Source organism: Epithele typhae, assembly GCF_022376455.1.
Source record: "Epithele typhae strain CBS 203.58 chromosome Unknown BXZ73scaffold_11, whole genome shotgun sequence".
NCBI classification, from domain to species: domain Eukaryota; kingdom Fungi; phylum Basidiomycota; class Agaricomycetes; order Polyporales; family Epitheliaceae; genus Epithele; species Epithele typhae.
This window is the reverse complement of record NW_025954202.1, coordinates 432,405-451,901: the sequence shown is the minus strand read 5'-3', so window position 1 is coordinate 451,901 and position 19,497 is coordinate 432,405. Positions and strand designations below refer to the sequence as shown.

Here is a 19,497-nt window from a genome sequence, read left to right as displayed (position 1 = left end):
TGTCACCACCGTTGCAGCGCGCACCCTCTCGGCTCGGATCATCGACCCATCCCATTGATCACCGTCAAGCGAACACCTCCCGCTTGCCGGTACCAAACACTGCTTGAACCTCTACCATCTGGATGAAGCCATGCCTGTCCTCCGACGCTCCCCATTCGCCCTTCGCATTCCCTCCGCACGCTCCTATGGCACCAGCCAGCCCAAAGGCCACAAGCCGACCATTGGCATCCGCCGCGAAGACCCTGAACGGCTCTGGGAGAGGCGTTGCCCTCTTACGCCCGACTTGGTGCACGAATTGGTGCACAAGGACGGAGTGGACGTGCTGGTCCAGCCTTGCGAGAGACGGGTGTTCACCTCGACAGACTTCCTGAAGGTACGCACCGCTGGTCTCATCTATTTGCGCGCTCGCCCGCGAACGTTTGCCCTTTGCAACCTGTCAGGCTGGCGCGAAGCTGCACCCGACTCTGCAACCCGCGCATATAGTCGTTGGAATCAAGGAGACCCCTCTACCGGAGGTGTATACGGGACCCCTTCCCTCCCCCCGTCTCCCCCATGCGCGAGATGGTTCGAGCTCGTCGCTCGTTCCCCGCACACAGATCATGTTCTCGCATACAATCAAGGGACAAGTATACAACATGGAGTTGTTATCCAAGTTCTTAGCCTCAGAAAACCCGTCCGCGCCAGCAAACGGCTCTTTACTTCCTCGGCTCATCGACTACGAGCTCTTGACCGGTGCAGACGGGAAGCGCACTGTAGGCTTTGGATGGTTCGCAGGTGGTGAGTAGCTTTAGCCTCATGCTGTTCGCTGTGAGCACTCGCGCATATCGCGCTCTTCGCGGTAGACGCAGAGATCGTTTTTCACGTGTTCACGTGGAGAAGGCTAATTTCATTCAAATAAGTCTTGTTGTTGTAGTGTTGGGATGCTGATAGTCCCATTTGGCAGTTGCGGGGGCGCTCGAGGCGTTCTGCGCAATGGCACACGCACATCTTGAGTTAGGGGTAGCTAGCCCTTTCCTCGTAAGCACCATTCATGTTGAGCGCGTGTGTTCCTGTTTAACGAAGGCGTCACAGTGGACACCGCGGCCGCACACGCACCCCTCATTAGCGACCATCCGCTCGACTCTCCGAGATGTCGTCGGAGCGGAGATTGCGGCCAGTGGTACGCCGAAGAGTCTCGGACCGTTGGTGATCGGGATCACTGGGTACGCATCTCGCCATTGAGCCTTTGCGTAGAAACTGATGTTGCCTGTAGTACCGGAAATGTTTCCCAAGGATGCCTTGCACTTTTGGAGGATCTCCCCGTCCAGTATGTCAGTGTCGAACAACTACGAAGCGTAGTGACCGACCCTCGTAAGCCCTTTCTTGGCCCACCTTCGAGCCTCTGCTAACGTCTTCCTACTCGAAGATACCGACCTGCACAAGGTGAGTTAGTCCTGCTCATAGCTTTCACCTGGGCCGACATGTCGGCAGATCTACGTGGTCCACGCGCACGCAAAAGACTACTTCGTGCGGAAAGACGGCCAGCCCTTCGACCGCGCCCACTACTACGCCCACCCCGACGAATACGTGTCCGAGTTCCACACGAAGATCGCGCCCTACCTCTCCCTCCTCCTCCACGGCGCCGGCTGGGCCCCCGCCTTCCCGCGCCTGATGACGAACGCGCAGCTCACCACGACGCTCGAGATCGCGCAGACGCTCGGCAAGGGCCGCTTCGCGGCCGTCGGCGACATCAGCTGCGACGTCGAGGGCGGGCTCGAGTTCCTGCAACGGTCCACCACGCTCTCCGCGCCGACGTACGTCGCGCGGCCCCCGGGGCTCCCCGCGCACCTCCCGCCCGTCGCGATGATGGCGGTCGACATCCTGCCGACCGCGCTCCCCCTCGAGGCGTCGGTGCACTTCGCGGGCAGGTTCGCGCCGTACCTCCGCGCGGTCGTCGCGGGCTACACGGGCTCGCCGCCGCGGACGGACGCAGAGGAGGAGGCGGCGGAGGCGTTGCGACGCGCGACAGTCGCGCAGGGCGGGGAGCTCGTCCGGTCGTTCGAGTGGCTGCGCAACCCGTTGGGAGTGTGGAAGGATAGCGTCAGCGGGGTCGCGCCGGTGTCGGGGCTGGATAATGAGGCGCCTGCGAAGACGGAGAAGAACGCGGTTGGAGTGGAGAGGAAGAAGACCGTATTGGTGCTTGGGAGCGGAATGGTCGCACCGCCGGCGGTGGCGGAGCTGTGTGGGCGGCCCGACGTGCAGGTGGTGGTAGGTCAGTATCCTACTTTCTGGCTGAGGTGGCAGCTGCTGACTGCGTCCAGCCAGCAACGTGTTGACGGATGCGGAGCGACTCACCGCCCCCTTCCCGAATGCTACGGGACTCCTCGTTGACATGAGCGACGCCGCGGCTGTGGAGAAGTTGATCTCCGCGGCGGATGTGGTTATTAGGTACGTCTTACAGTCCTCGAGGAGCCTACGGAGACTCATTTGCTTGACCTAGCCTCCTACCCGTGCCCTTCCACCCCGCTGTCGCCGACATGTGCATCAAGAACCAGAAACACATGGTCACAGCGTCGTACATCTCGCCAGCCATGCGCGAACTGCACGATCGGTGCGTTGTTTGCGCCTCCCATCTAAACTCTGCTGATAGGCTGGGGCTCTAGGGCTGTGGCAGCGGACGTGGTGATCATGAACGAGATCGGCCTGGACCCGGGCATCGACCACTGCTCGGCGTTGTCCCTGCTCGATGACCTCCGTGCGCAAGGCAAGGAGATCCTCTCGTTCACGTCCTTCTGCGGCGGCCTGCCTGCACCTGAAGACGCGGAGGTCCCGCTCGGGTACAAGTTCAGCTGGAGTCCGAAGGGCGTGCTCACCGCCGCGCTCAACTCGGCACGGTTCAAGCTCGCCGGCGAGGTACGTGCTTCGCTGATGTATCCTTTATGTGTTTGCTTCGGCTACCTTCCATCACGATGTCCACTTCCTCGACGGGAGGAACCCTGTGGTCGTGTCACGGTCTGTACGGGAACAGACCTGCAGTTTAAGATACGTGGCGCTAGACACCTGGGCCTCTGCCGTCTCATTGTCATAAAGGGCGAGCAGACACGATGTCAGACGGACCATGCCATTTAACCGGGCACAGGCTGAGGCTGATAATGACTGGACTGTCATGGATTTCGGGCACACACTCCCGTGCCGTGATCCTCGTGCTGACGTCGTTTTCAGGTATGCGAAATCGACGGCGCAGACCTGCTGGCCACGCCCTTCACGGACCTACCGCTCTCGAACGTGCTCAAGCTCGAGGGCCTCGCGAACCGCGACAGCCTTCCATACGCCCCCGCGTACGGCCTCGGCCCAGAGACCCGCACCGTCTTCCGCGGGACGCTGCGCTACCCCGGGTTCGCGCGGCTCATGCACGGCTTCCGCGCCGCGGGCCTGCTGGACGCACAAACGAAGATCGCACCCTCAAGCTGGCACGCGCTCGCCCGCGCCGCGCTCGAAGAGCGCCTCGGGACGCTCGTCATGGACGACGCCGCGTCGGTGCGCGCCGCGCTCGGCGACGTCGTCTCCGAGGGCGACCGGGAAGACGTGCTCGCCGCGCTGCGCTGGCTCGGGGCACTCCCGCCTTCGCCCGCCGAAGACGCGAGCGGGGGCGACGCCGGGATGCCGCCCCTCCCGGGGACGCCGCAGGCGCCGATCGACCTCTTCGCGGGCCTGCTCGCGCACAGGCTGCGGTACCGCGCGGGGGAGCGGGACCTGGTGGTGCTCGCGCACGAGGTCGTGGCGCGGGACGCGCGCGGGGCGGAGGAGGTGCACGCGTCGCGGCTCGTCGCGTACGGGGACGGCGGGGGCTCGGCGATGGCGCGCACGGTGGGGCTGCCGGTCGCGTACGCGGCGCTGCAGGTGCTCGACGGGGGCGTGGCGGCGCGCGGGGTGCAGGGCCCGACGGAGCGGGGGGTGTTCCGGAACGTGCTGGAGAGGCTGGAGGCGGCGGGGCTGGGCGTGCGGGAGAGCGTGGAGCGGAAGGGGCGGGTGGGCGTGGAGGAGACGTTGGTGAGGCGGTGGAGGGAGATGAAGGCGTGAGTGGGCGAGGTCCGAGCTCCGATGTTTTGAGCTATAAGTTTTATCACAGCTGTTCCGGAGACTTTGTGTCGAGAGCCTCCACAGGATGCCCGGGCATGAAGGGGTGCCCTCGTCGTGTTGGAGAGGCTGCCGGTGAAGTGCAGTGCACGATGCAAACTCGACTCGCCGTCAGCTTCCTCGGCGGTCGCGCTACAAGGGCTGCGGCCCATTCCCGTCTGCCCGTGCAGCACACACTCATCCCAGAGCCCCGCGTCGCGGCTTGATCGACAACTTGGGGTCGGCGGACAACCGGCGCTGCAGCCGCTGTTGGCGAGGTCTTATATGTATGTATGTATGTATGTACCCTGCACACGCATGAGATGTCCTCGCCACTCAAGGCGCGTCTGCCGCAGGGACACCTGTCGACATGACAATATGCAGAGAGGACGCGATCGACACAGCTGGGAGATCTTCAAAAGGCCTCTACGTACATGCGCAAATGCCACCACCCACCCTGCGGTGGACCATGGGTGTGGCCTCAAGGGAGAGCAAGACAGGGATGGCTGCAGGCTCGTGCATTGAAGAAAGCAAGCAACACGAGCGGGAGAGGGGGCAAAATAGTACTTTTGGGCACGTACGTGGCTGTAGTATAGAGAGCAAGAAAACGCAAGCACGGGGGGCGCACACGCCTACGAGCTCTTCTCGACCGCGCCCTCCTTCACCGCCGCCGCCGCCGCCGCCGCCTTCGTCTCCTCGCTCACGATCCGCTCGCCCAACGCCTTGACCTCCCGCGCGGGCACCGCCCGGACGTCGCCGACGGCGGCCTCGAGCGCCAGCGCGCCGACGCCGACCGGGGCGCGGTCCCAGCGCACGCACCGGACGCCGACGCCGGGCGGGACGTGGCGCTCGACGTACTGGACGAGGACCTCGACGACGTCCGGGTGGGCGTCGAACGCCTTGAGCGCGCGCTTGTGCGTCACGCGCTCGAAGTTCTCCTGGCTCTTCTTGTGCACGAACGGGCCGCGGATGACGGTCCAGAGCGAGCGCGCGGTGGGGAGCGCGGCGGCGCCGGCGAGGGGCACGCCGAGCGCGGCGGCGGCGTGCGCGACGAAGTGCACGTAGGCGTCGAGGCGCGCGCGGTCGTGCGCGCGGAGGTGGAAGGAGGCGGCGGGCACGCCGTGCGTCGGGGCGTGGCGGAGGGCGGGGCGGAGGGAGCGGCCGTGGACGACGGAGGCGGAGAACTTGGGCTCGGAGATGGGGGCGCTGATTGCGGTCGAAGAGGAGGAGGACGGGGAGGGGGTTGGGCTGGGAGGGGCGGTGGGTGAGAGGAGGAGGGGTGACGGGGCACGGGAGGCTCACGTTGCGGTGGTCGCCATGGGGCGGAGGGCTACCCGGGCCGCAGAGGCGAGACGTGCGGCGGGGCGGGAGAGCATGGCTGCCAGTAGGTGTACGGAGGAGGAGGAGGAGGTCGAAGAGGAGGTCGAAGAGAGAAGGCGGAGGCAGGCGCGCGTGATCAGTCTGGCGTCTGCTCAGGCTCTGTTCCGAGGTGGCTGCACTGGAGTCTGCTCTCTGCTCAGCACTCGCTCTGGACCTCTTTCAATTGCGCTGGGATTCGCGTGCTAGTCTACACGACAGAAGAATGCGTACACTGACGAGCCGCGCTCAAGTAAAGTCAATCTGCCTCTCGAGCAGCTTCCGGAGAGCACCCAGGACCTCGTTCCTCACCGTGATCGGCACCTCCTCTGCGAACGTGGGGTCTGAGCGACGGTGTTTCGTGCGGGACAGAGGAAGGGGACATACCGCTTGCAAGTGGGACGAGCTCGGCCAGGATGCTCTCGACCGACAGCCCGCCGCCCCTGGCCATCTCTGGAACGACAGAGGACGTGAGCACGCAACAGCGTCCGCCCCCACAAGGCCACCGACCTTTGCTCCGGTCCTTGAAGCGGTCGATCCACCCGCTCTCGTTCAGCTCGCGCGCCAGACGCGCCGCCATCCTGTCCCGCCTCCGTTCAGCACCCTCGTCCCTGCGTACCCGCCAGAGCTGGACCGAGCGACTGACCTGTCCCAGTCCCCGTTCTCGACCATGCGCCGCCGGAGGGGCGCGTAGAGCGCGCTTTGCCGCACGTCGGAGTGCGAGGCGGAGGGCATCGCGGGTGGCGGCGGCGACCTCGACCTCGACGGCGTCGTCGTCGTCCGGGAACAAGGCCTGCCCCTCCGGAGCGCCGGGCCGTTCTCGCTCCAGCGTCATGCGCATTCCGCCGTGCACAAACCACCAAGACGGCGGACAAGCCAAGGACAAGCCTTCACGCGTACAATCATACACTCGTAACATTCTCCACAAGCGGGGTGTTCCACATCCTCGTCTTATCCTACACGTACTAAGTACTGCACGACTCAGAGCCACGGGAGCACCTTGTCCGCCGCCGTCGTCGTCAGCTCGCTCGGCACGGCCTCGACAGCGAGGTGTGAGATCGTGTCTCCGTCGACGACGAGGACGAACCGCTGAGGCGACGCACGGACGCGTCAGACCGAGCCTCTGTCGTGCCTGTGGGAGCGGGAGCGCGCACCTTGGAGCGGGGGCCACCGAGCAGCGGGGACGCGTCGAAAAGCATGCCGAGCGCGCCGACGAACGCGCCCTGGTCGTCCGCGATGAAGCGCACCGCTGACGTTCGGGTTAGCACGCGGGGGGAGCGGGAGGAGGGGCCCGACTTACGCGTGCCCTGGGGTGCGAGGCTGGCCTTCCACGCCCTGCGGCCCCGTGCGCGCGTCAGAGTGTGTGTGCAGGTGTGAGGGTGCGGATGAGACTGACTTCATAACGAAGACGTCGTTGACGGCGACGACGAAAATGTTGTCGATCCCCTTTGCCTTGAACTGCTCGAAGGCGTCAATGTAGCCTGGGACCTGCTTCGAGCACGTCCCGGTGAACGCGCCGGGGACGCCGACCTGGGGCGCATGCGGGAAAGAGTGAGGAGGTGGGTGTATGCGCGCGGAGGGGCGGAAGACGGACGATGACGCTCTTGCCGGAGATGTTCTCGAACGTGAAGGACTCGTTGGGGGCGGACTCTTTGACGGGGACCTTGATGGGGATCGTGGAGCCGACCTTGACCTCGGCGGCGCTGAGGAGGGAGGTGGCCATCGAGTGGGCGGACGAGGCGAGGGCGACGAGCGCGGTTGCCATTGCTGGGGAATGGTGAGGGAGCGGGGGGAGCGGGGGAGAGAAGAGAGAGGCGGGCGTGGGCGCATTTGTGTGCAGCGGGGTCTGACGTCACGGGGCAGAATACACATATTACTGGAGAAGAGTAGAATACAACACAGGCCGGCGGTCACGCGCGGGAGATGTTCTGGTACGCCATGCTCGCGCTCTCGTACTCGGGCGCAAAGATCCGGTCCTTCTCCGCCAGCATCCACCTGCCCGCCCCCGTCAGCCCCCGTCCGAGACGCAGAGGAAAGCACGCACTGCAGCAGCTCGTTCACGTACTCCCGCAGCAGCCCGACCGACTCCCCGTCCATCGACGAGCTCGCGACCATCTGCGGCAGGCTCACTGTGCACCCCGTCAGCCTTGGACCCCGCCCCGAACGCGGAGGACGCACCGAGCATGCGGAGGAAGTGCTCCGCCCCGTAGATCGCGCTCATCTCCTTCTCCTGCCCCACCTTCACCGTCGGCCCCGTCACGTACTTCTTCCGCACCTCCGCGTACTGCGGCCGCTCGAACCGGTACAGCAGGTTCGCGCCCAGTGCCCGGTCAAAGTACGTCTGTAGCCCTGCGAGGATCGTGGGCAGTAGCACCTTTGGGTCTTTTAGTCTGTGGGCGGGTGAGCTTCAGGCAACGTGAGCGAGTGGGAGAGGAGAGACGCACGACGTCGCGCTGCCCTGGGCGAGGACGTGCGCCCGGAACTCGTCGAGGAGGTCGACGACGTTCACTTGCCGCGGGAGGCCGACGAGCTGCGCGCAACGTGAGGCACAGGGCGAAACGAGGCGGGGCGCGCACGAACCTGGTTGTTCTTCGTCACCGCCTCCCAGTCGTCGACGAGCACGACCTTGAGCCCCTCCGGGACGACGAGCTTCATCTCCGGCTTCCGCGTGCTCTCGTCCTGTCGTCCGCGTCAGCGCACGCTCTCTCCCTTCCCCTCCCTCTCCCACCACGCCTCGCACAGTCAAAGGGAAACGCAGCTCACCTCCTCCCGCCCGCGCTTCGTCCCCCGCGTGCCGTCCTTGCGCCCCGACAGCGCCCCGCGCCCCCCAGCCCCCCCTCCGCCCCCTCCCGCGCCGCCACCCGCACCGGCGACGGACGCGGACGCGCCGTCCCTCGCCGCCTGCACCTTCGCCGCCTTGGCCGACGACGCGGACGCGGCCTGCGCCGCCGAGGACTGCGACTGCAGCGCCTTCTGCAGCGCGATGTTCGCCTCGTTGAACTTGAGCAGCCGCGTGCCGTCCACCCACTCGTCCCACCTGCGCGCGCCGGGTGGTGGAGGGTGTGGTGGTGGAGGGTGTGGTGGTGGCGGGTCGGACGCGTCGGTGCGGCACGAACCGACAGAAGAAAGGCCGACGACCCGGCGTGAACGCGAAGCGAAGAGAGAGACCCGGTGAGCCACGCAGACAGAGGAAAGCGAGAGGGCGGCACGCACGTCTGCTTCCAGCCCTTGTAGTGCACGTAGTAGTGCGCGCCGACGGCGCCCGTCTGGGTCGTGCGCTCGTCCCAGTTGTCCGTCTTGAGCACCTTGGCCTCGTAGATCAGCGGCCCGTGGTAGCAGAGCACCCGCTCGTTCACCGTGAACACCTGCGCGGACATCGTTGCGCGTCCGGGTTGCTTTTTTTTCCTGGACGAGAGGGGGTGGTGGGGTGAAGGGCAAGTGGCGAGGCTCGTAGCTGAGCCTGGAGCACTGACGGCGGAGGTGGAGATGGCGGAGGTCAAGATGGTTGGCGCGCGCTCCGCACGTGCCAGTGAACCGCGCATTCAACCTCCCAATCTCCTCCTGTAAAATCAAAGTGTCCAATCCCCGCGAACGTTCCGCGACGCTTCCCAGCCCCTGCGTCTTTCTGTCCTCGGCTCGGGCAGACACACCTCGAGGCCGTCTATCGAGCCTCATTGCAAACACGTGGCGGCGGATGGCGCGCGGAGCGGGATGAGAGGAAGGACGCATGTGTATTTGCATAGGTTTCCATAGTAGGACGGCGACTACAGCGAGCATAGAGGCGGGCACACATGGGCATACTAGCGGTAACGGGACGCGGCGAAAAAAGCGGCATCCACAACTATGACACAGAAAGTAAAGTGGACGGAGCGGGGACGAACATGGCATGGGGAGTGGAGGGGGTGGGGACCGGGGTGGGAACGCGAGCGGAGGGTGAATGTGGGCGGGCAGAGGGTAGGGGGATACGCGGGCAAGTGAGGGAGGGGAGGAGGGGGAGGGCGGCGCGACACCACAGCCTCAGGGTGTGGGGCGGGATGTATGCCCCACGCACGAGAGGCTGATACATACTGTACATACATACATCGTAATTTAGTCGCACAACAGATTCGGACTCGCGGCGTGCCAGTGGCGGTGGGCGGAGGGACATGGGGTGGTGGGCTGCGGCATAGAAGCACCTTTGGTCAGCACCGGTTACCAGCCGAACGAGGGGGCGAGACTGACCTGGTCCAGAAAATATATACACGGTCGCCACACCGACCCGCCCATAATAAGCCTCGCAGCATCCGCAGAGGGAAGTGCGGGCGACCACCCACGCCAGGGGTGGTCTGCGGGCGAGTCATGCCCCTTGCTCATGATCGTTCCCGTTTCACGAAGGGAACGGGGGTTTTCGTCCATAATGATAGTAGGGCCGGCGTCCCGCAGGCGATCACGGTCGCGCCGTGAAATTCGTTCTAGCGTGGAAGCATATACACATGCGGGACGCCGTCCTCTTGGTCCCTTACCGTGCCGGTGGACGGCCTTCAACGTGGCCTATAGCCTAGAGCGCCGTCAGTGGCGAGCGAAGAGATACAAAGAGGGGAGTGAACATACCTAAAGTGACTTCTGGAGTCACGCACCGACACATCTTGAACGACTATATTCTCGCCCGCCGTGGGGCCGCATGAGCGGCCTTGGTGGCGGTAGCGGCAGCAGCGCGCTCTGTGGCGGCCTGACAGGCGGAGCAGCTGCGGCAGACACGCTTGCGGGTCGCGAGAGGCTCGCTCGAGCTGGAGCGCTTGCTCGCGCCTGGGCGGGGGACGCACCAGTCGAAGACGCCGTCGTACTCGAAGCCATGTTTCTCCGCGAGCCCGCGGAAGAGGGTGCGGAGACCCTCGTAGTCCGGTAGGTCTTCAAACTCGAGGGCGCGGACGTACTTGTAGAAGATGTCGAACTCGTCGGGGAGGCCGATGGTGAGGACAGATTCGGTCTCGAGCTTCTTGTCGCGGATGAGGTCCCAGGTGTCGGACACGGAGGAGCCCTTGATCTTCCGCCAGGGGAGGGTGCCGCGAAGGAAGTAGATGAGCATGTAGGCGAGGCCTTCGAGATCGTCGCGGCGGGAGCACTCGATGCCAAGATGGGTGCTGATGGCGGCGAAGAGACAGGTGCCTACACCGTGGTGGTCATCCTGGTGATAGGGGATGTGGGAGCTGGTGCGGGGGTCGCGGAACTTCTTTGCGAGGCCGAAGTCGATAACGTTGACGACGTAGTCGGAGCTAGCGGTGTCTGAGGTCTTTGGGACGACGAAGTTTGCGGGTTTGATGTCGCGGTGTACGAAGTCGCGGGAGTGGATGTATTCGATGCGCGTGATCTGCGGGCGATGATGTCAGAACTAGGTTCATTACGGAGACGGGACGCGGTCGCTGGGCCAGCGTGCGCGAGACAGCGACAGTCGGGACGGGGCATTCATCTCCGCACCAACATGGCGAGAGGGGGAGGCAGGGCTCGGAACGGAGGCCATCGAACGTGTGAAATCGTGCGAGCCGTGAGACCCCAATCGGGATGGGCTGGGGCTCGGAGGCGCCGAGAGGGGCAGAGCAGCGAGGGTGGTCAAGGGTGTCCTCGGCCGGATTTTGAAGGGGGAAAGGAAAAGAAGGATGAAACAGGTGGGAAGGAGACTGACCAGTTGGTCTGCGAGCATGAGAATGGTCTTGAGGGAGAAGTGGCGGTTGCACATGCGGAAGAGGTCCTCAAGAGAGGGGCCGAGGAGGTCGATGACCATGACGTTGTAGTCGCCCTGCTTGCCGGACCAGTTGATCCAGGGGACGCCGGGGCCACCCATGAGGGTCTTGTAGATCTTGGACTCTTGCTTGAGGGGCGAGGACTTTGCAATGGCGGGTTCCAGCTTGATGGCGACTTCCTTGCCGGCAACGGTGTGGACGCCTTGGAAGACGGTTCCTGGAGGGAAAGACGCGTTGGGACGGGGCAGAGAAGGGGCAGGGAGGGAGTGACGCACCACAGCCGCCAATGGCGATTTCCTCCTCGAGCCTGTATTTGCCACCGAACGTGTAGGGATCCATGGGGAGGGCGTAGAGTGTGTTCGTGAGGACGTTGCTGGGGGAGACACGTCGAGGGGGGCTCGACGGACGGGAGGGGGGGTCGGAGGGGAAGAAAAGGCGGGGAGGTCGAGCACGAGCGAGGAGCGGAGGTGGGTTCGTTTCGTCCTCGACTCCTCGCTCGGCTATTCTCGCGATCCCGTGATGCCGGGCGGCTAAGGGCTGCTCCGGCCGGCGGCCTTTGCTTGCCTTTCTCCGCGCCGGGTGTGCGCTGCTGGGGGCCGGTTTCGGTGATCGTGCCGGACCTCGCCCCAGCCCTCGTTTCGCATCCATCGCGCTCTCGATTCCGACTCGCACCTTCATCCTCCGGCCCCCTCGTCTCTCTGCCCTTGGGCGACACTTACTCAGCACGGTCCATCGCCGGAGAATCGGTCAAGCCCTGGCTCATCGGATGTATGCGCCGTATCTCAGGCTCTCGAGGTACAAACGGCAACCAAACGGTCACTGCTTTCCGGCCGGCCTGTCTCCAACCCCCAACCGCGGCTCTTCGCACACAACGCATGCGCATTTAACGACCAAGAGCGACCCCAGAAACGCAGGGAAGGAGCCTCGCAAGCGCGGCTTTCATTCAACACTTGATGCCTTGTTCTGTGCATCCCTGTCGCTGCTTCCAAGGTGCGATCGCCTGTACTTCGCTGAAGCTAATCCTATCCATTAACATTCCCATTGCTGCCAGACGACGAGCATTGGTCGTTTCTGCAGCGTGCGCAGTTACCACACCACCTGGCTACCAACCTGTTCAGACGCCCTCAAGGTGGCCAGCCGTTCTCGTGCCCTCGCCGCTCGTCCTGCTTCCCTTCCCTCGAGCGACTTGTCTCTCTCCAGCGCCGTCCCACGTCACTCACCGGACCTCCGACCCGCCGCCTACGCACCCGCATCCGGCCTCATGGTCGACACCTGCGGCAGACAATAACGCGTACCCAGACCCGGCTTCCCCACGCTTCCCCGTGGGGTCCAGCCTCGCGCTCTCTGCGCCACCCTTCAGCCGACGGCAAGTAAAGGTACCAGCCTCGCCCTCGCGGCTGCAGTCCACCGCGCCAAACTCACCCATCGTCCTTCCTACAACTCCGCCCCCCGTCGCCGGCGCACAAACTCCCGATGACTTCCACGCGGTCTAGAGCACGCGGTTCTGCGCGCGACTGCCACACAGAGGTCGGTGCCTGTTCCCGCCCCTGCCCGCCGCCAGCACGGTCCTCGACGTGCATCTAAGTCCCGAAGTCCCCGGCGATGTGCGCGGTTCGCGATGCACGGTCTAGTATTCATCCTCTTGGGCCGCCCGACGCGGTATATAAACTGCGCCTCGGTCGAAGAGGACGGTATCGCAAACCCAGCGACCTCCGAACTCCAAGCTCCTCCACCTGCTCCGAGATGATCCAAGTCTCTGCCGCCTTCTTCTCGCTCGCCGTCGCCGTCGCCAGCAGCTATGCCTTCGTCACTCGTACGCCCTCCCTCCCTCCCCGTCGGGCTCGTGCTGACCCAAATGCACGTTCACAGCGCGCAGCGATGCGGTGGCGTGCCCGAACGCGCGGCCCGTCAAGGCGTCCGCCGTCGCCGTCGGGGACCGCACCGTCGAGCTCACGACGTTCGCGTGCGACGCGGCGGGTTCCTCCCTCACCGCCCGCACCACGAACGACGTCTGCGGGGTGAACTGTGGGTGACCCTCATTGTTTTCTGCCCCAGTCACTGCTTACTCGAGACACAGGCACGAATGTGTGCGCGGTCGTGGGTGACCTGCCGCCCGACCAGAGCGACTGCTCCGTCATCTTCGACGCGATCACCATCCTCAACGGCTCCGTCGGTCGGTCCCCTCCGCTGCCCTCTCCGTCTGACGAAGACGTCGCTGACCGGACCCGTGAAACAGCGCCAGAGTTCTCCGTCGACGCGGGCCACATGCAGACGCTGTCGTTCGGGACGTGCCGCATCTTCTTCCAGAACTTCTCGCCGCAGCCGCTCGAGTACTGCTGGCTCTCCTTCGTGCGTCCCCCGTTCTCGACGGTGCGCATATATATAGCGACTGACGACACGCGTGGCGTCTTACAGGGCCAGGTCGCGTCCGCGGCGGGCTCGGCGTGCTTCCCGCCCGTGCAGCCCGTGAACTCGGAGGGCCTGTGCATCGCGAGCGACGGGACGTGGCGTGTCGGGTGCGTGTGCTCGATCTCTCGCCTCCGCGGCCAGCGGGCGCTGACGACGGCTTCTCCCTGCAGCATCGCGCACTCTTGAATCGGCCCCAGATAGCGCATCATCAGACAGGTCGATAACACATATGAAGGCTACAATTTCGGCGCTTTTCAGACGGTACAAGAAGACGGGCGGTTACAAACGAGACGACTGCGCACAAGTTCACGATTCACTACAATTCAAGCCGAGCACCTAGACTTTGACCGCCGGAGGGGAGGGCGACAGTGACGGGCCAGCCGGCAGATTAGTGTCGAATGACTGACCTGATTTGCGAGCACGCTTGGTGGTGTGGCTCTCGCCCTCTGAAGTCGTCGCCGTGCGCCGCTTGCCGGCTGCCTTGGACGAAAGGGCTGTATCTGCAGACGGTTGCACGTCGAGGCTCTGGTTGTTGAAGTCGTACTCGACAGCCTTTTTGAGCAACTTCCTAAGTTTCTTCGGTCTTCCTTCCTGGATGGCGCGCGTGTCCTGGTCGATGACCAGTAGATACTTCTGGAGATGCTCGCGGTTCTCGACGCCATTCTTGCAATCTTCGGTGAGGACATGGACGAGGAGCCGGTTGCGCGAGCCGCTGTACGGGAGGGACCGAGGGAAGCCGTTGACGGCCGGTCGTGCGTCGAGGGGGTCGACTCACTGGTCAGGCTTCTGGCCTGCGGCGTCCGGATCACAGCATGGGCACTGGAAGACATAGCCATGGTGGCTGTTGGTGAGAGAACGGGCTTTGCATTGCTGGTAGAGCTGCGCCCACTCGGAGTGCTTTAGGCTGCGGAAGAAAGCGGGGAAAGGGTAGTAGAGCTGCGCGCAAGACGTGCGCATACGTACCCGATGTGAGTTTTGAGAGCAGCACGTGAAGGCCGTTTGCTCCCGCATTGATCGCAGCACCATTTGCCGTCGCGCTGGCAGGTATTGGTGAGCGCCCGGCTGCTGAAGGCGAAGAAGGCTCACCAAGTAGGCTGCGACGTCTTCCCTCCTGCTGATGAGCGGGGCAGAGTTGTAGGTCATGATCGCCTCGCGGAGGACGAACATGTCGAGCTCCGGCTGGCGATTGGGCTCTGTGCTGTCGTTGAAGAGATCGAGCTGGCCGCCAATCATCGCGTTCTGAATTTTGGCCTCCGACTCCTTGGCGCGGTTCTGCTTGGCGCGGTTCTGCTTGGCACGGTCCTGCTTCAACTCGGTTGCGGTGGCCGGGCGTGGCGGCTGGTTTTCGGTGTCGTCTGCTGGGTGCGCATCGGACTCGTCTCGACGATGACGGGAGGCGATGCCGGTGTCAGCAAGCATAGACTGGACCTGGTGGCAGAGTTCACGAGGGAAGACCTTCATGGTGTCGTACATGTTGTCCTCCACGGCCTCGACGACGGCGTCGTCAGCGTGAGCGTGAGCGTCGCCCCGGACGTAGTCGCCCCACGGGTCTGCGTCGCCGTCCTCTGGATCTGGACGTGATTCGATGCGAGAACGAGGGGCCGGGAAACATGAGGCGCACCTTCGGCCCCGGATGTGGACCTGTGAAACCAGGTCAAGAGCTGAGCTGGTTGGTTCTTGAGATCCTGGTCGAGCTTCTCGGCGGCTGCCTTGCGGTCGTTGAGGACCGCGGACTGGGTTGCCTTTCCGAGAGCGGCGGCGTGATTCTTCGTTGCCACCCTCGAGAGGGTCCTCACCAACTTTGCCTTGATCTTCACCCTCGCACTATAGGCGGCCTTCATCTTCTTGATGAGCTGTGGTCCGGGACGACAGGGAAAGGGACAAGGAGTGAGCGGTACAATAGAGGACGGGTGAAAGGTTACCTCCTCAGCCCTCGCTTCGTCGTAGTAGGTGCACTTGCGAAAGTGCTCATCGAACGCAGGCTGGCGATTCTTGTAGGAGAGGTCACGAGGGAACGCCTTCGTCTTCTTGGTTTTGATGAGCTCCTGGAACTCGGTGTAGTCGCCGAGGATGGTGTCCTCGAAGACTTTCTTGACGAGGTCCTGGATGACTGGTGCTGAGCATAGGGCGCTACGAGAGAGGAGAGACCGAACTGACATCGATTTTCTTCTTGTCCTCGGCAGAATGCTTGACGGAGCCAACGGTGATGGTGCCTTGCCGGGTCTTTTGATTGAGGATACGGACGGGGAGCGCGTCCGGGTCTTCCGCATCGCCTTCGCCGTCGTCGCTGTCGTCGTCGTCGTCGTCGTCGTCATCATTTTCGTCGTCGTCGTCGTCAGTGTCGGTGTCAAGAACACCTGCGGCGTCGAGACGGGCGCGCATGGTGGCACGAGCGAGCATGACACCTATGGCGACCTGATGGATTTGACGGCTCCTGTCAACCCGGGCCTGTGGTGGGGGTGCGGTGAGACGTGGGGCGAAGGAGAAAAGAGGAGCAGAGGACGTACCTTGGTCATCTCGGGGAGCATGTGGTCGTGCTCGCCAAGGCGGATGGGCACCAGGTCGAGGGTGCGTTGGACGCCCGAGTAGTACTTGTTGAAGGTGCGGTTGGGGCCACCACGCTGGCCATGATGGGCCATGATGGAGCCCATGTTCTCATCAAAGACGAGTGCGTACTGTCGGGGAGGAGGCGGTGAGAGAGGGACTCGAGGACAAATGTCAGATTTAGCTGACGTGGGTGGTGGCTCCTCTGCGGATGCCGTAAAGCAAGCGGGTGGTGTTGAGGCCAGCGTTAAGGCAGAGCGCTCGAAAGACATCATAGACCCTGCTCGTGAGGGTCGGCACGTCCAATTGCAGACCGTTGTCGCAAGAGTTATCGTAGGCACAAAAGCTGAAAGGACGTCAGCGAGAAGGACGCGTACGCAAAGGGGAGACTGACAGAGGGCGATCAAGGAAATCATCGCCAATTTTGAGTTGGATGCGTTCGTCGCTCATGATCTCGGTGATGGTGGGGTTGCCTTCAAACACGCCGCACTCGCGGAGGTAAGGGATGAGGTACACCTGCGGCTCGAAGACGAGGTTGTGGGGCTTGGTGACGGGGGACAAGGTGAAGGTGACCTGTTGGGCCTCGATCGAGAGGTAGTCACCCTGGACGGGAGGGGTGAGAATGGGAGGGAGTGAGAAGGACGGGAGGGCTGACTTTGAAGTGACGGACGACGATGTCGATCTCGAAGACGCCGCGTGCTCGGCGGGTGATGGTCAGGTCGCGGAGCTTGATATAACGCCCCTTGGTGGCGTACTCCTTGCACGAAGCGACAAACGAGCCAGGGCGGAGGCCGGTGTAGAGAGCGATGGTGATCAGCGACAAGCGTTGGAGGGCGTGGAGGCGGTTGCAGCGGGTGGTGTTCGCGAGGTCCTCTTGAATGACGAGCCAGACCTCGTCGGGACCGAGCCACTGGACAGGCTGGCGGTAACGGTCGAGGCCTTCGTCTTGAACGACTGGGATGTGCGGGTGAGAGAGGGAGAGAGGGAGGGAGAGGGGGCGGGGCTCACGGGCGATGACGGCGTTCTTGAGCTTGTCAAAGAGGCCACCGGTGGAGAGCAAGGCGGGGCCATCGCGCTCTTTGGTGGCGGGATCGTAAGAAAAGACGAGGACGTTGGCGATGTGGGTAGTGAACCAGTGGGAGAGGGTGGCGGCCTTGACCTTGTGAGAGAACCGGCCACGGACGGCATCGACCTGTTGGGGGAGGGTGGGCGAAGGGGTGTGGGGAGAGAGAGGTGGAAGCTTACCCGCATTTTGAGGAAGGTGGCAGAGTACTTGAAGATGACAGGAGAAGCCCAGTACTCGGCCGGCTTGCAAAAATCGAAGTGGCACAGGAACCCCTCCCACATCTCGCGGGCGCGGGTCCTTTGGGCGACGGTGAAGGGGTTGGCACGGATACCGATTTTCTCGATCTGGTCGACGACAGACTGGACATAGTCCTTTTCCGTTTGGCCAGAGGTGGCCCGAGCGACGGCAGAGAGCCTTGACCAAGTGGCTACGGCTTTGTTGGGGCGGGCGAGGGGTGGGATGTGGGAAGGGAGGGACTATATGCGCCAATGAGAAGACGGAACTGGGGGAGAAGGGAGGCTTACATCATCTGGTGCGTCGGGCAGAGCGGCCCACGACGGCCCGGCGACTGTGGCGCGGCGCAGGCCGAAGGTAGGGAGCGACTATATGCGCGGGGTAAGGGACGGGGCTGGGGGAGGAGGGAGCAGGCGACTTACTGGGGCAAGGTCGGGTGGAAGGGCCAACGACGGTCCGGCCGCTGCGGCTCGGCGAGGGGGCAGGCCACCGGGTTGGAACATGGTGGTGGAAGGGGGAAGAGAGGGGATGGGGGCGAAGGAGGGAGGGGCGGGGCATTAAATACGACGGATCCGTTGGGGAACACGAGAAACGCGCTGGGGTTGGGGAGGAGGGCCAGGGAGGAGGGAGGACGAGTGCAAGGGAGGTTGTGATCACGTGACCGCGTTGCGATGAGTTGCGGCCACGAAGGGACGGGCGTCTAAACGACGGGGGACGTCGTCTCCGCCGGGCACATATGCGTGGAAGCCGAGGTGGGTGGATGAAAACATGGTGCAGGATGGGCACCGTTGTGAGTAGAGGAAAGGGATGGTGCGGACGACCTCGGGGGTCGGGGGTGGCGGCATACGTGTGGCCGGCGGCTGCGCCACTGGGGTTCGCGACGGGCGCCTAATCCTTGAAGCGATTGCATGACGTCACCCAGCTGCGCGCGCGCCTCCTTGGCTCGCGACGGGCGCCTAATTCGCGGATGTGGCCCGCACATGGAGGCCCGCACGTGGAGGCCCGCACGTGGAGGCCCGCACGTGAGGCTGGCGGCTGCGCCGCCTGTGTTCGCCACGCTCGGTAAACCTCGCGGCGCACCCCTCGCTCCGTCCCCTCCCCACCCCGCTCCGGCCCCGCCCCCCTACGCGCCCCGATCCCTCCCCCGCTATCGCGGCGGGGGAGGGATGGGGCGCTTCGGATGGGGCGTGGGCCTCCGCAGGGGGTGGGTCGGGAACTCCGCTCGGGGCGCGATCGGAGGTCTCGGGTTCAATTCCCGACCAGGCCCTTTTGTTTTTTTCTTTATGCCTGGCGAACGTCACGTACTAATATATCTGATGAGAGAAAAGTTGCACAAGTGATCCAGATCTGCCATGGGCTGGCAGGTTGCTTGGAACGCCATCTGGACTGGATGGCGCTCTAACTGCTACCACCCACTCTCCCGCCGCACCGCGCGAACGTGCATCGTTCTTACGCCAACAAAGATGTTGCCCCTTGTTCCTCGCCCTTCATCACGCTATTCACTCCCTCGCTGCACTGCGCCCGTGGTCTGTTTCAACCAGTGCGCATACAGTCCAGAAGCTCTCCAGCTGCTCACCGGACTCGGCCATCTCAGCGGGTGCAAATCAATGCTCGCGAACGGCGCTCTGGTCGGAGCAGGTGAACGTCCTCGACCTCCTTATCCCCGTGGAGGGTGCTTGTGCGTGCCCTCCCTTCCGGAACGACAGATGCGGCCGTGTCGAGAACGAGATAGGCAAACAGCCTTTTAAGTTCGGCACTGGTAGGATATCCGCGGAAACTTTCGTAAAGAGGCTCTCGAGGCTCGTCCATAATCTCCGGAATCTCCTGTGGGAAGTCGGAAGCCCGCGGACATACGGTCCCCGCCGTCTTATGTCCTCCGTCTGGCCTCGACCGATCGCCCAGTTCTTGAACACTGCACCGGGCTCTCACGACCATGCGACCGCATGTCGCATTCGTTCCTGGCCGCGGTGCAGCCGAGGAACGCAGCGCTGCATCTGTCCAGGTCCAACGCTTCTCACCGTCTCGCCGTGCATCGTGTCCGACGTCCACAAGCCTCGAATGTATTCCGCCGCGGCG

General features: G+C 63.8%; 7 protein-coding genes across 7 annotated transcripts; 2 read left to right on the top strand and 5 right to left on the bottom strand.

Annotated features, from left to right (window-relative positions):
* Positions 1–130: 130 nt before the first annotated feature.
* BXZ73DRAFT_43403 (Saccharopine dehydrogenase-domain-containing protein) lies at positions 131–4,059 on the top strand (the record flags this gene model as incomplete). The annotated part of the gene is made up of 11 exons (XM_048019140.1): positions 131–373; positions 441–777; positions 944–1,017; positions 1,072–1,202; positions 1,253–1,350; positions 1,406–1,422; positions 1,471–2,251; positions 2,301–2,427; positions 2,480–2,590; positions 2,643–2,892; positions 3,202–4,059. The coding sequence occupies 11 exons, from the start codon at positions 131–133 to the stop codon at positions 4,057–4,059; spliced, it is 3,027 nt and encodes a 1,008-aa protein (XP_047880028.1).
* Positions 4,060–4,727: 668 nt separating this feature from the next.
* Positions 4,728–5,471, bottom strand: BXZ73DRAFT_99343 (ribosomal protein S10; the record flags this gene model as incomplete). Its single annotated transcript, XM_048027970.1, has 2 exons — positions 4,728–5,343; positions 5,398–5,471. 2 exons carry the CDS (start codon positions 5,469–5,471, stop codon positions 4,728–4,730), a joined length of 690 nt encoding a protein of 229 aa, XP_047880027.1.
* A 229-nt stretch (positions 5,472–5,700) lies between these two features.
* Positions 5,701–6,186, bottom strand: BXZ73DRAFT_99342 (uncharacterized protein; the record flags this gene model as incomplete). Its single annotated transcript, XM_048027969.1, has 4 exons — positions 5,701–5,780; positions 5,839–5,904; positions 5,962–6,032; positions 6,098–6,186. 4 exons carry the CDS (start codon positions 6,184–6,186, stop codon positions 5,701–5,703), a joined length of 306 nt encoding a protein of 101 aa, XP_047880026.1.
* Positions 6,187–6,432: 246 nt separating this feature from the next.
* BXZ73DRAFT_43426 (Redoxin) lies at positions 6,433–7,216 on the bottom strand (the record flags this gene model as incomplete). Its single annotated transcript, XM_048019146.1, has 5 exons — positions 6,433–6,540; positions 6,606–6,700; positions 6,752–6,786; positions 6,848–6,981; positions 7,046–7,216. The coding sequence occupies 5 exons, from the start codon at positions 7,214–7,216 to the stop codon at positions 6,433–6,435; spliced, it is 543 nt and encodes a 180-aa protein (XP_047880025.1).
* A 145-nt stretch (positions 7,217–7,361) lies between these two features.
* On the bottom strand, positions 7,362–8,828 carry BXZ73DRAFT_88911 (MRG-domain-containing protein; the record flags this gene model as incomplete). Its single annotated transcript, XM_048025113.1, has 7 exons — positions 7,362–7,446; positions 7,496–7,580; positions 7,630–7,841; positions 7,896–7,981; positions 8,032–8,130; positions 8,215–8,488; positions 8,665–8,828. The coding sequence occupies 7 exons, from the start codon at positions 8,826–8,828 to the stop codon at positions 7,362–7,364; spliced, it is 1,005 nt and encodes a 334-aa protein (XP_047880024.1).
* A 1,256-nt stretch (positions 8,829–10,084) lies between these two features.
* On the bottom strand, positions 10,085–11,507 carry BXZ73DRAFT_88910 (kinase-like protein; the record flags this gene model as incomplete). Its single annotated transcript, XM_048025112.1, has 3 exons — positions 10,085–10,798; positions 11,111–11,385; positions 11,444–11,507. The coding sequence occupies 3 exons, from the start codon at positions 11,505–11,507 to the stop codon at positions 10,085–10,087; spliced, it is 1,053 nt and encodes a 350-aa protein (XP_047880023.1).
* Positions 11,508–12,911: 1,404 nt separating this feature from the next.
* BXZ73DRAFT_99338 (uncharacterized protein) lies at positions 12,912–13,763 on the top strand (the record flags this gene model as incomplete). The annotated part of the gene is made up of 6 exons (XM_048027968.1): positions 12,912–12,981; positions 13,038–13,193; positions 13,246–13,341; positions 13,405–13,517; positions 13,584–13,684; positions 13,748–13,763. 6 exons carry the CDS (start codon positions 12,912–12,914, stop codon positions 13,761–13,763), a joined length of 552 nt encoding a protein of 183 aa, XP_047880022.1.
* Between the last annotated feature and the right edge of the window lie 5,734 nt (positions 13,764–19,497).